This window comes from Gavialis gangeticus, unplaced genomic scaffold (assembly GCF_001723915.1).
Source record: "Gavialis gangeticus isolate Ggan-Ray unplaced genomic scaffold, GavGan_comp1, whole genome shotgun sequence".
Taxonomy (NCBI): domain Eukaryota; kingdom Metazoa; phylum Chordata; order Crocodylia; family Gavialidae; genus Gavialis; species Gavialis gangeticus.
The window spans coordinates 10,454,813-10,469,777 of record NW_017729020.1 but is presented as its reverse complement, the minus strand read 5'-3'; the positions used below and the strand labels follow the sequence as shown (position 1 = coordinate 10,469,777).

The following is a 14,965-nucleotide window of genomic DNA, read 5'->3' as shown; positions in this document are numbered from 1 at the left end:
AAGCTGTTTTTGAATCTGAATGCAGCAGGACACAGATTATATGCATGTCAGCTAGAAGAGCAAAACCCTGTGGATCATATCAAATACAGCAGAATTTTCAATGGATGAGACAGGTACCATAGCATCTCTCTGGGTAGAAATTCCACGTTTGAAAAGAGAAAAAGTATGTCTAGAGACATATTACTGACCCCCAGACCAGGATGGTAGCAGTGAGCTAGCAATGCTAATGGAGTTGAGAGAGGCTATGAAAGCAAGAAAACACAGAAATAATGGGCAACTTCAATTAATATGCAACTAGACTGAGTCAATCTAATATCAGGCCAGGATGCAGAGACCAAATTTCTTGGTGTTATAAAAGACTGCTTTCTGGAGCAATTAGTCCTAGACCTACAAAAGGAAAGGGCATGCTTGACCTAGTCCTAAGTAGCACACATAATGTGGTGCAAAGGGTAAGCCTTACTGAACCGCTCTGCAATAGTGAACACAATGCAGTTGGGGTTTGACATCCATGTAGGAGACAAGATAAGAAGAAAATTTAACACGACAGCCTTTAAATTTAATAAGGGAGACCACATCAAAATGAGGAAGCTAGTTAGACAGAAGTTAAATGGGCACCCTAAGAAGGTAAAGACATGGCAAGCAGCATGGGAATTGCTTAAGAACACCGTATTGGAGGCAGAGAACAAATGCACACCGCAAATCAAAACCAAACAACAACAAAAATAGAAAGTGGATGGAAAGACAGCCAACATGGTTTAATGGTAGAGTTGCAGAAGCAATAAACAGAAAAAGGCCTCTTTCAAAAAATAAAAAATAAATCTTAATCAGGAAAATAAAGAGCAGAAACTCTGGCAAATCAAATGTAAAATCCTAAACTAAGAATAAATTTAAAGGAGAAACTTGCTAGAGACATAAAAGGTAAAAATAAACAATTCTTTAAATACATTAGAAGCTGAAGACCCGTCAGAGAGTGGGTTGAGCTTTTGGATGATCAGGGTGTAAAAGGGGCACTAAAGGATGACAGGGCCATTGCCGAGAAACTAAAGGCATCCATCTTCACTGTGGAAAAAGTTACGGAGATTCCAATTTGGGTTGATCCAGCTGACATAATATACCTGGACTTTCAACAAGTCTATGACAAGGTGCCCCATCAGAGGCTGTTACTGAAGAATTAGGGGTCACAAAACAAAACCAGTAAGTTTAAAACTAACAAAAGGACGTTCTTTTTCACCCAGCATGTAACTGAAGTGTGGAATTCATTGCCACAAGATGTTGTAGAAGCTAACAGTTTAATCAGATTCATAAAGGAATTAGCCAAATTCTTGGAGGAAAGGTACTTCATAAGTTATTGAGCATGGGAATTAGAGGTAAAGGCTGAATCAGAATTTCCTAGACCTTAAATGCTGGAAGCTGCAAGTGGGAGAGGAACGGTAGAAAAAGCCCTGGTCATACCCTGTTCACTCTCCCTTTCAGCATCCACTCTCTGCCACTGTTTGGCATAGGATATTGGGCAAGATGTACCTATGGTCTGACCCAGAAAATGGCAGTTCTTATAGTTCAGCAGGTGGTAGGGATGGACCATAGAGCAATTCAGGCTCCAGAGTCTTCCCTCGTTTTCCAGAAAGAAGTAGTCCAGTTAGAGGAGCCCAGAGATGATACACTTCTGCAACAGATTCACACCTCCAATAATGAATATAATCTTCTCCCCTCCCCCCCAAGGATAACAAGAGGTATTAAATTAGGGACAACATTTTCAAAAGCACTTCATTTAGAAATCTAAGCTCTAGTTTCAAACCCAGCTCTGGGTCAGACCTAAAGGCACAAACCAACACCAAATACCCATGTATTTCTCAGTACTGGTCTACATGCATCTAAATCCATTAACAATCTGGTCTTACACTTTTAATTCCAGGATTTGGGGTTCTAAATCACTTTGGAAGATGCAATTTAGCCTCTTAAGACATTTAAAGCATTACCAGCACAGGGTGTTGTTGTAAAATAAATTGGGATACGAATTTCAAGTGCAGAAACGACTGTACCCAAATTCTTGGTGAGGACACCACTGTTACTCTATGTTCATGCTCTGTACAGTTTGGCTTAATCTGCTTCCAAAGTGGATTAGGTTGGATTATGCAAAAGGCCTCAATACAGATACTGAGTAGGTAAATAGGGAGTTAGTGCACAGTTGCTGTTCCAACCTATTCCCTTGTGCAGGCAAGCCCTTAAATGCTTCCAAAATGCTACCCTGAGCTGAGCTTCCAGCTTCTCAGGATATTTGCCCATTTCTAATGAGGAAGCTATCTGCAGGTTGCTGGGCGATACGGTCCTCTTGCTTGTTCAGAAGGAAGAAGCTGCATTTCAAGCCGCATGAAACCCAACCTGCTGCACGTCTCCCAGCTGGTAGAACAGCGTGAAACCTTCTGTACTTTTGATGAGACCTTTGATCACCTCAGTGCAAGATTTGGTTGCCTCCTCTCAACTCTATGGCAGCTCAGAGTACACCCTGACATTCTGGGTAGGATTTTGTCCCTTTAAAACTGATAACTGAATAAACACTTCTACATAAATAATTTATTTATTATGACTAAATAAAGTACAAAACTTCTAAGTATTCCCCAACCGGATAAAATCCGAGTGCAGGGAACCTTAAACTCTGTGGCCGATGTGTTTTAAAAACAAAATACATGAAAAAAAAATCAGTCTCTCTTTTCCTATCTGCCAGGTTTCTCAAGTGTGATAGGTGTCCTGATCATTCTGGGTGCATAGGACAGGCTTTACTGCAGAGATAGTCTTGTTAGATGCCTCTTAGAGATATGGTATGGGCAGCCCCTTCTCCGTGTGCTCCCAGAGTGCCACTAAGAGCTCAAGAGGGTAAGACGGTGGTGAAGCCAACAATCAGTTGCCATAGCTGCCCTTGTTAACCATGAACAAGTCATTTAATCTTTCTGAGCATCGCATCACCATCTCCAAGACAGGTGAAAGGATACTCTCTGTGCCCAACTTCTCTATCTTGATTACAACCTTTTCAATGTAGGGACCATCTCTTACCCCATCTAGGTCCAGTACCTAGCCTGATGGGTCTTGGCTGGGGCCTTCTGATGCTGTGGTCATACAAATAGCAGTGAAGGTGGTGCAACCTGTACATGTCCCCGGTTCTGGGATTGCTTTGAAACCAGAGGTACATCTATATGGCCTTAAGAGAACAAGCATGACAAGCACACAGTGCAGGTGTGAATGTTTCCTTAGTACTCAGCGCACAATGGTTTCCAGTTCCTGAAGACAGGCAAAGCCCTTAGATTTTTACAATACAGTATCTGAAAACAGTAATATACAGCAAAGCTAATTACGTTACACTTACCAGGATGGCTTTTTCCAATGACACAGCACGGCACCAATGGAACATTCCTGTTGAATCAAGCATGGCATCACTGTTCTTGTCCCCCATGACATCTGAAGCACTATAGAGACAGAGCAATCGATTGGCTAGGTCACGTCTGCACAGCAATGGCAGCAACAATACATGCAGCTTGAAATAATCTTTGCACTGGTTTGCAGGAAACCCTCTTTGTCCGAGTCATAGCTGTCATGTCCCACAGTGGCACACAAGATCAGACAGAGTACCTGGCATGTTGTATGGGATGCATCTATACTTACCTGCCTCTAAGCAGGAGACAGCAGCTCCCAATGGCCAGATGCCAGAGCATGTACACATGCATACACTTCTGGAGACTCTGTGTGGCTCCACTGCAGCAGCTAGGCATACAGAGCACAAAGTGAAGCCTGTGGAAAGGACCACAGCTGCCACCAGTTTACAAGGGCCTTCTGCTGGCTGGGTTGTTCATCACCAAGGAGCTTTGAAGTTAGAAGCACTCACAGTTTTGCCCAGACTTGAATTCTGCTAGCAAAACTTTGTAGTGCAGGCTGAGCCATGCCATAGTCTTACTTTGTCCCTGCTACCAGGTGGCTGCAGTGAGGATGTGGTAATACAGAGAACATAAATGGTGCTGTTAATACTGAACAGAACCACAGAAATACAAGAAAAACAGTATTCTGCAAATTATTTCTTCAATTTCTTAGGGTGTTTCACTTGGATGGTGTTTATTTGGCGCTGACTTCCCATGACTATTTTAACCAATGGGCTCCTCAGTAGGGATGTTCTTCAACAGAGAAACCCTGGTTTAGCCTAAAAACAACTGAAAAAAAACCCAACCATTGAATCTATAGGCTTTGGATTCGGTCTGTGTTGGAGAATATTCACAAAAACAAATTCTGAATCTGTGTTCCTACTTCTCAGGGTTAAACTCATTCAGACACAGACCAGAAACCTGACCATATGACGGATGCTACCTCTCCATGCTTGAAGAGAATTAATAACAAAGCCTAAAGCTGTCCACCCTAGAACAGGTTGCCTTGTTTTTTTAAATGAGCAAGTTTCCAGGTTTTATAAATGCTCACCTATCACAAGACCAACACAGACTATCAGAGCTGCAATGGGTCTATTAATGCTACTAAGCAAAACTGTAATGACTACTGTTCCCTAAGTAGGTCTTTAGCCTTCTCTGTGATGCACCCCAGACATCAAAACACGTGCTGGGCTTACTTCTAACCAGAAATCAGGGAGCTGGCTTCCTTGCAAAACAGCAGTGCCTCTTACCCTGCCCTCCCATCACTAGTCCAAGGTTAGGGAACACAGGACTTGACAGACTGGGTCAGATAACCCATGAAATCTGACTGCCATGGCAGCTGTCTCTTACAGACTGGCTTAAACATTGAGGCACAACATTTTATGTCCCTACCAAAATTTGTTAATCACAGTTTCCTGTGATTTCAGACACTCTTGCTAGCCCTTTCCCACTCCTTTGCAGAATCCTGCGGTTTTGGTCTCCATCGTATCCAGCAGCTGTGAGTTCTGCAGACTAATTGCATTTTGCACGAGAAAGAATTCCCTTTAACCAATGGAAAATAGTCCACCCTTCAGTGTAATTGGGTTTCTCTTTGTCTCTGTGTAGTAAGACACTAAACTGCCTCTCTAGACTGCAGTGTCCGCAGTAATTGATATATAGAGAGGGATAAATGAACCTGTGCCCTTTTAAATCTCTCCCATTTATCCAGGCAGCCTGATGCCAAATGTAGATGGGTTGTGTCCATTAACTATGCGACTCCTCCCCAGCACTCAAGGCCTCCTCCTTCCTGCCCAGATAATGAATCTCAGCCAGTGATTAAATGGTATGTTGGCAAGTTGGAGATGATCATCTCAGAAGCTCTTTTAACTTGACTCAGCTCTACAAATCAATCAGTGTATACTTCCCTATCATCATAAAACTACCATCTGTCATGAATGACATCTCTCTTCATTCTAATATTATAGGAAATATATATGCCTTACAGGAAACACCTGCGAGTCCTAAACTGAAAAAAAGGACTGTGAGAAATTCACTTCATCATAAAAGCATCCACCTGATGTCCTTGCCAAGGCAAAGCAGGGTCTGATTTAGCTCACTGCTCTTTAACTGAGGTTTTGTTCTGCAATACGTTCTGAAAATGACATGATCCTTACAGAAATCCCCATTCCTTGGGAAAGTAATAGATCACTTCTCACTGAAAATTTGGGTGCTTGGAAGTAGGCAATGGTACATTTGTGGTGCATAGACATCAACCTATCAAACCAGTCCTTGGCCACACTTTACAGAGATCAGCAGGCACAACTTAGGCCAAGATCGTCAAAAGAATGGCCACCCTGGATGCCGAGCTGTTTTGAAAAATCAGGCATTAAATGCCTGAAAAGGAACTGCTGGGTACTGAGCACTTCAGAAAAGTTAATTTTGGAAAGGGAACTGTTTGCAAGCCCATCTCCAATTACAGCTGAAAGTCTGAAAATTTGGCTTCATAGAAGCAAGCGTGTAACTCACCCGGTGCAAAGGAGGAAGAAGGGCCCTTTGTGCCCAAAAGCCTAATAGCTTTCCCAATTATACAGTTAGTCCAATAAAGATACCCAAGCGCCACCCCCCCAAACACCCTTGCTTCTCCCACTGGTAGTGTCTCTTTTCTTTCCAACTAACAAAGAATATGAGTCAATTATAGCTGCCACTACAAGCCTTCACTGTAGAGATGCTCATGAGTTTACCTGTAAATGGTCCCTGTTTAAACTAGTCTGTTGACCAAGATGACAGCAATCACAGGTATACTAGAGTTGAAATGACAGATAACTATGCCATGATAGTGAAATTAATTTTCTTTTGGCATAAGCTCACAGTCATAATGTAACATAAACCCATCAGTCCTGTCTTATTGAATTGTGGGTAGGTATCATAGCTCTGAGCTATGCTAGAAGACAGTTAGACAGATCCATAAGGTTTCAAACTTTGTATGCGGACTAGGAGGAGTGATTAACAGTTGTCTATAGCATTACAAGACAGGAGCAGAAGCCCTTTTATCATATCTTCAGCTGCCAACAACTTCCTGCTGATAAACTATCTTTAAATCCTTCACAATGTCTTTGCAAAGCTCTGAAATCTCTTTTGAATCCCCAGTCTGCAGCATTCTGACCTGGGATCTTTCAGTCCTCACAGCACAAGAATGCACTTAAAAGTGAGTTTTAGCATCAGGGGTTGAGCATGTGCCACTGAGATCAGTGCTCGTTTGTTTTCCTTCCACTTCTGCAAGCCAAGAGCACTAGCGAGTCCTCGGGACACGACACTCCCTCCCATCTCCCAGAATGACAACTGGAACAGATAAAGGAGAGTGGACAGAAAACAGCCTCTTTTAACTAGTGGTGACTGGAGATATTGCACCTTTACACCCAAATAATCAACATACATCAGACCTCTGAGCTGCCACTGCAGAAGACTTCCGAAACAAGAAAGAAATTAGGCACCTGAAAGAAGTAGCCAGGTTGATTCAACAGCTGGAGCTTAAAAAGGCCACAGCCTACTGGCACAATTGACCCTGATGTCATTGCATTGTTTGCTGCATTGTGTCCTTGTGAATGATTTAATGCATGTCTTGTGGGTTGTTCAGCAGACAGACCATTTGGGATTCCTCTTACTGTTTTCTGGATCACTCCCAGCTCTGCACATATGTTAAACATACCCTTCGGGGAGGACTGGAGTTTCACGCACAAAACAAAAATCTCCTGTACTCGAGAAGGTTCCTACAAAGTCTTTCCCCGCTGTGTGAGAATATTGCGCTTGCCTGTGCTTTACCTGTTCATCAAGGATTCATTTATATCATTTAAATTTCAATGCATTAAAAGTGCTTTCCCTACCTCACATGCAACTGTGAGGCTTAATTAATTAATGTATGTAGAGGTGCTGGGCATAATTACAAAGTATCATTATTTAGAGTAGTCCATCAAATAATTAACAAACACATCACACAACCAGTAAGACCAAGCCTAACGATACGCATTTAAAAATATTTTTAATTACATATACTGAACTGAATCAGCCCTTTAGCTACATACATGCAACCCCAGTGAAGTCAACAGGATTATGTTGGAATCACTAAGGTTTTAACAGTCAATAATAATAGTAATAATGAATGTTTATTACAGTATTACCTGAAGTCCCCAGTTATGAACAAAGCCCTGGAGTTTCAAGAGCTGGATGAGCTAACCACCTGAACCGCCAAAGGAGAAAAATGTGACAGGTTTTGCCCAAAGTCGCACAGTACACTGATGCAAGGGTCAGGGTTAGACTCCAATCTCTAGTCTCCCAGTCTGAGCTGCTTTACAACTACAGCACCTTTAGTTAGCACCAATAGCATGCGGCTATAGAAATAAGTACAAGGATCTACTGCAACAATGAGGACCTGAAAGCTGCCCATGCAGTGTGTCACAAAGACCTAGTACTTCAGTAGATAAAATCATGAGAGATGGCAACACTATGGACAACCAATGCTGCATTGCTTGAGAGGTGGGCTAGATGGTCTAATGAGTACTTTAAGCCGCTTTAGCATGATGTAGCTGTTTGACCTGAAAACAAAGACATCTCCTTTTCCAGCCACCTGTCATCACAGTCCTTCTCCCCATTCACCCTCTATTCTAATAGCTTTCCTTAGGAAAGTTGCTAACTTACCCAGGTAAGAACACATCGTGCATCACACACGGTTACAAACCAGTTGCAGCAAGTCTAGCACTTCTGAGATTTAATGATAGTAGGATTATCACAAGAAAACTGGGCATCCTGTTGCTTACCGAATGTGTGTTTTTCGATCCAAAGTACAGAAAACTGTAGTTTATTAATAATGACATCCATTGTAAGATCTCTGAAGATGTTCTCAAAGGTTATGATTGGGCTAACCACAATGCAGCTTCTCCTGCCACACACAATACATGAATTTAGTGTGTGTGTGTGTGTGCACGCGCACGCACACGTATGTAATATGTTAGAACCACTTTTACCTTCAGTGATCCCAACTCTTGGCTCCCAATTCCTAGTCACGACATAATACCAATGGCAAAATGTAACCATTTTCATAGATTTCAAAGATTTCTAGAGTCAGAAGGGACTTCAGTAGATCATTGAGTCTGACCCCCTGCCCTGGGCTGGAAAGAGTGCTGGGGTTAGATGACCCCAGCCAGGTGTTTCTCGAGTCTCCTCTTAAAGCCCCCCAAGGTAGGGGAGAGCACCACCTCCCAAATTGTGGTAACCTTTATCATAAAGAAGTTTCTCCTAATGTCTAGTCTAAATCTACTCTAGACGTTAGGAAGAACTTCATTGAGATGTAGAAAGGAAAATGCCTTCCATTCATGGGACAGACTTGAGACATAGCACTTGTAAAAAGGGATCTGGTTTTGCGTTATTGTGTGAAGTGCTGAAAAGTCCAAGTCCATCTGTTCTGATGCATGTAAAAAAGAAGTCCCACAACTGAACGGTTCAATGCACTCATTCACAATGAAAAGTTTTAGACTCCAAGTCATTACTGGTCAGACTTTAGCAGGGAGGAGGAGTAGGAGGAGAACATTAAATTTCAAAACGTATGGCTTCATGCTGCTAGTCGCACTGTGTCCTGCTGTCATTCAATTCTAAAGAGCATGCAACAAATATTTGGTTGTAAATCTGACCATCGAGCTTCAAGGTTTCCACTTGCAGTGTAGATATTGGACCACACTGAACCACATTTGTATAGGACGTGGAAGGTGTGCCTATTTATTGAACCAATGGGACATCAAGGACTCACTGAACTGCTTTTGCGATGAGGTGCAGTCAATGAGTCATGTTGCAAACTCCCCTGAACTTGCATATCAAAGAGGAATTGAAGCAATCCACCCAGCCAACCCAGATGTCCTCAACTGGCTATCAAATCTAAATATACAACTTTGATTAACCTGCTCTTTCTCTGCCATTGCTTGCTCTAGCCATACAAAAGAAGAGGATTCTAAAGAGTGGCTCCAGCTAGATCTATGTGGCCTGCTCAGCTAGCCCAAGGGCATTGCCAAAAGACTGACTCATCTCTTCTGTGCAAATTAGGGAGGACAGATGGCGTGTCCAAGAGGTCCTGAGTCACCGCTATCAGGCTCCCCATTGGTAGAGATCCTGCTCCTTGGCCCGAGGTACATCCTCAGGGCTTGTCCGAGCTTCCTAGGTGCATCCTTGAATTGCCTCCGCTGCCAAATTTGCATCTGGGTGTCACACAGAGTGCCTACAAGGGGGGGGGGGCAGACTTATCTTTTGTTGGCACTTTGGAGCCATGTTGACACAGTCTAAGGTACTATGCAGCTTGAGTTCAGGTAGCAGAATTGGGCCCTTAGCTATCAGATTAAAACCTGAAAACAGTTGACATGTACAAAGGGACAAAGGAGAATTTGGCAAACGGGAAGGAAAAACAAATTTCATCTTAATGACGAATAATCTCTGATGACAACCTTGTCATTTTCTGAGAACTTCTTGACAGTTCCCTGTTTTTTTTTTTTTGGTCACTGCTTATCAGAATTTGCATGGCTAGTTAGTGGGTTAATTTAATTATCAACAGTGCTTGTGAACAGGCTGATGGGGGATCTGCAGAGGGCAATAGAATCTGTTCCTGAATTATGAAATTGCACATACTCACACATCTGGAAGCTGTCATGGGACAGATCGCTTTCTTGTAAATGCGTGTTGAGTGTTACAATATTTTACTAAGCACTCCCAATCTGTCAAGGTTTACAGGAGAATAGAGCATGGGAACATTTGGGATCATGCATGGCTGAGAGCCATTAGCTACTTCCACCCACTTATCATGACGTTATTAATAGCAAAATAATCGAAAGACCAGAACTTGGCATGGTTGAAATCTTAGATAATAGAAGTGATTCTCACTATGGGCCAAATCCAGGGAGCCAGGACCAAGCTGAGTAGCAGGTTGTGCTGGGGACAGCCCCAATATTGTTGGGTAGACAGACTTTCTAGCCTGTGATCTCTGTTGCTCTAAGGCCTTTCTTCTTAAGTCTTCTTAAAGCAAGATTGTCCTTCTTGCCTCTGCCTTTTGTAAGAGGTAACATGCACCTGCGCTCCCCTTCAGGAACACCTAGCAGACAAAATGTCCTTTCACTCTTTCACCCTTTGCTCCCAAGCTGCGACTGGCCTTCACCTATAGCACCCTACTAAACTACCGCCAGCAATGGATGTGGTGGGAAAGGGGGACCCCTCAGCTTTCTCAGTCCCTTTCTGGCTGGGTTGAGCCCTACTCTGGACCCTTGTACTCACTTGGTTGTTACCAATATTTAGCTCCCGATACAGCCATCCTTCCTTAGACTCTCGTGCGGGCATCTGGTCCAAAGTCACTTAAGCCTTCAAATCCAGTCTCTCCTACAGGTTTTGTTTATTGCTAGTAATTATTTTTCTTACGTTCATGCCTAGCCATGATCAGTCCCAGTGTACCAGGCATTATAGATGCACATAGACACAAAAGAGTTTCTGCTCCAAGAAACTCACAATCCAACAAAAAAGGAAGGATCATATTTCCTAGTTTATAGATGAGGAACTGAGAGGATGCCTAAGTTGCGTACAAAATGGCAACTAACACAGCCATCCACGAGTTAGCTGTAAGCTAGCTAGCTTGGGTGCTGATAATGGCACAAGAACAGCAGTCCTGGGGCTGACCTGCTCCAGAGAGAGTTGGCCAGACAAAAAACAATAGTGCACTCTTAGGAAGATGGACCCAGTAATGTAATGGGTCTTTGGACTCAAGACGACAAAAGTAAGGGAGGACTAAGCAGAAAGGGTGAAATTCTGTAGAAGAGCCTTCCAATCAGTCCAACCAACAACATTTAGACAAATAGCTTGTAGGCCAGAGTTTCCACCTCCTTGCTAATCCACTGTGCACCTGTTTAACTCAGTTCCCCATCCAGTCATTTAATAGGCTTTTTTTTTTTTTTTTAAAAGGGTCATTATGATGTGATTTATGACATTTGTGTAATTGTCAGAATTACTGTGGGTAATTAAAATATCAAGTGCGTGCTGCCAGAGGCTTCAGTCATTCTCGGCGCACTCATTAAAAATCAGGAGCTGACCAAATTATAAAGTTTGCACAAGTTCATAGAGAAATCTTATTACGAAGCTTATCCTTTTCCAGTTGGACTTTGCATTCATGCAAAGTCTTACAGTGCTTGTATTATTATATCGTGTAACGGGGTTAGTAATATATGGGTGGGTGCAACACCATTTGCACTGTGCAATGCACTTTTGCTTTACATAGCAAAAAGAGTATATCCCCCAAACCCTTTGGAAGGTTTGGCAATAGGAATGAGAAGTGAGAATTCAGAGGCACAGGGAAGAAGGAAAGAACCTGCTTTCACATGAGATATAACGTGGTAAATTAATGCAGTGAATGGCAGACATTACAGAGAGGAAGTCTCTCTCATCAGCCTCAGGGAAAAAGCAAAGGGAGGCAAAGGCTGAGAGCATAATGGAGTAGTGTACAAGGCTGGAACATGTCACTGGGTGTCTTTAAAACTAACTGAACAGTGAAATGTAGGAACAAATGAAGAAGTCAGCTAAGGTACGGTATTTAAGGACAAGGGTTGTCACCTCTTGGGGCATGGCATTCTGCAGTCGGTGCAGCGTAGCCTAAAGGGAGGGAACAGGAAAAGGCAGAGGCAAGCATACGGATATCAGCACTGCTTTAAGTTGGGAAAGAGATCATTGCTGAAATCCTGGCTCCAGTTAAGTCCATGTCAAAGCTTCCACTGAATTCAGTGAAGCTAGGGATTTACCTGACACATCTTAGGAATTCCTGACCTAATGCAGATTTGTCATTAGCTGTCAATGGAATAATTGTGTACCTCTCGCTGGCACCAGTAAATGGATGGGGTTCAACTTGTACTGTTCATGTGGCACTTGGCAGGAGGTCTTATATGCTATGCTACCACTTCTTATTACCCTTATACTGATTGTTGAAAGTAATATTGGTAACGACTAGGCAAATTAGGGAGGACAGATGGTTATACAAGTTATGCTGAAGATCAAAAAGGATCTTTGAGCAAGGCTCACCCCAATGCTCAGGTGTTGGAACAATAAATTAGGGTGGATCTGAAGATACACATATAAAAGAAAAGGAGTAGTGGAATCAAAGTAACATGGCTGGAGCTGAGGTTGGATTCATTTGCAAGGTAGGCACTTGAGGATGTTGCAACAGAAAGAGAGAGGGAGAATACTGTGGGATTAAGGTCTCTCACCTGCTTTTCCCAAGCTAGATAAGCCTAATTAACTTCATATGTATTTATCAGTTCACTGTATCTATCAGCCCATCTAATCTGTCATCTTGGCACTGACAAGGACTTCTTGATAAATTACTGCAAGAATCATAGGACTCCGCAATGGAGCAAAGAGTGGAATGTAAAACAATATCCTCCGTAACCCAGAAACACCTTGCTTTAGATTAAGTTCACAAATATTCACAGAAAAAAAAACATTTCATGCGACTTTGCCTACCTCTTCCCAATTCCTTCCTTTGTTATCACAAACACCATCCATTTATTTGCACAGGAACAATGATTTTTTTTTTTTTAAACAAAATTGGAAAGTGTAGATAAAATGAGAAACTACCTTCTCAATATCTTAACATAAAGCCAATCAAAAGTATTGACTTCATTTTCTACTCCTTGCTCCTTTGCCATTCCTTTTTCCAGGTGCCCCTGAGCACCCCAAAAATTTCGTAGAGAAATCTTGTTCCACAAAGATGATCTAGACAAAAGAGAGATGGAAAAGTTCCAGGCTTTTCTAAATTCTCTGAAAAATAAAATACCCGCTCCGCTGGCATTGTATCAGCAGAAAAACAAAGGGAAACTGAAACTTGGTTAACTTGTAAGTTAGGTTTTTCCCTAACCAAAACAGAGACAGCTCAACTTTCCAGACCCCTCCACTCCTGCAGGGTAAATGCCAGGTAGGGATCAAAAACACAATGTGTATGCTGACAAAAAGGATCTTGCTTATTGTAGCAACACTTTCTCCACCTCTATCTATCTCCTTTTTCTTGAGAACACAGTTTTACACTTGTCCTTCATACAAATAACCCGAGGGTGGGAATTATTCAGAAGGCTCGTGTTTGACACCCCATCTGTTCATTTCTGACAGCGATATATAATGTAAGGCTATAAAAACTTGAAAAATAATGCAACATAAAAAGGGATTGACTCGGCTCCAAGAGGCCATAAACGGTAACAAATACCATTGTATGATTTATTTCATGCTGTAATCTTTACAGTAAGTCATCTTTCAGACATTTCCTTGTGACAGGTTTTAATAATATTAATGCCCAGAGCAATCCAAATCATCGCCAATAGACATATTTATCAAGCTGCCAATCCAAGTAAATGAAATTCTATAAGCAATAATGTAACATGTTTAAAGGAAGCTAATAAAACAAGTCAGCAGAGAAATATTACTGCAAAGTATTCTCTCTCTAATCCGACCCTGGATTTTATACAGCCAAAATGCAAATCTTTCCCTCCATGATTTATCGCTCCAAAAATACCGATGACCTTTTCGCGAGCTCCTGCACAGCCCCTCGCTCACATTCATAAAGATCGTGATGCATTCTGCCAGATTAACTGAATGCTGGAGTGCTTAGCATTATTGCTTTGTTTTGCCTTGCCTTTGGGTTGGGATGAGATGGTTAGCATCAAAGAGCGAGACTTTAATTCCTTTAGATTTATTAAAGACTGACAAGCCCCAACTTAGGCTTGGCAACCCAGCAGGTATTTATGAGCAATTATCCAGATACTAGATAAATTTCAATTAAAGAAAGAACTAACATTTGCTTTTTAACCTGGCTTTCACTTTCATCTAATTCAGTTTTTATTAATCCTTTGCTTGGGTAAATGAACTCTCATCCAGGACAAAAATGGGAATGAGACAGCACGGTGCAGCAGCCACATGGGGCCTGGTGCACACACATTCTTTTGTACCTAGCTAGTAACTTAACAGGAATGAAAAACAAAAGTCAACAACTCAGCAAAATATACACTATTAAATTTGTCACGCCTCGGGCCAGAATGCGTGGAAAAGCCATGACTAGCAAGGCAAGTGTATTGATGGAAGGACTCATAAGTGGTCGAAGAACTCAAACAGGCTTCTTTTCATTCACTTCAAACCAACTTTATAGGACTCCTTTTGTTAAATGGTGCTAATAAAGTCACTTTCCTTGATATACAGACTCATTTCTTGGGAATTTCTTTTAGGTGGGCAATAACATGGATATGAATTTTGTGTGTGCTGTTGGAGGGAAGACAGCTTTAATCAAAATCCTGCATGCAACTAAAAATGTAAGCAAATTTGGGACACTGTAGTCTTATAACTTTGCCCCACTCCTCCCAAACAGACCAGGTTGGGGTGTTCTGAATGCATTTTGATGGGGGAGAGGGAAAAATCAACCATCTCTAACCCTATTTAAAAAAAAAAAAAATCTAGATGCACTCAGTCACCTCTACCCCCATAAAAAGAAATAAAATAAGAATTCTTGATGTATATTTGGGGGGGGGGGGGGG

General features: G+C 42.0%; 1 protein-coding gene across 1 annotated transcript in view; it reads right to left on the bottom strand.

Annotated features, from left to right (window-relative positions):
* Positions 1-14,965, bottom strand: part of KCNU1 (potassium calcium-activated channel subfamily U member 1) — a 101,213-nt gene that overhangs the window by 56,919 nt on the left and 29,329 nt on the right. The window contains 1 exon segment of the mRNA XM_019514516.1: positions 3,359-3,458. Coding sequence (XP_019370061.1) covers positions 3,359-3,458 — 100 coding nt within the window.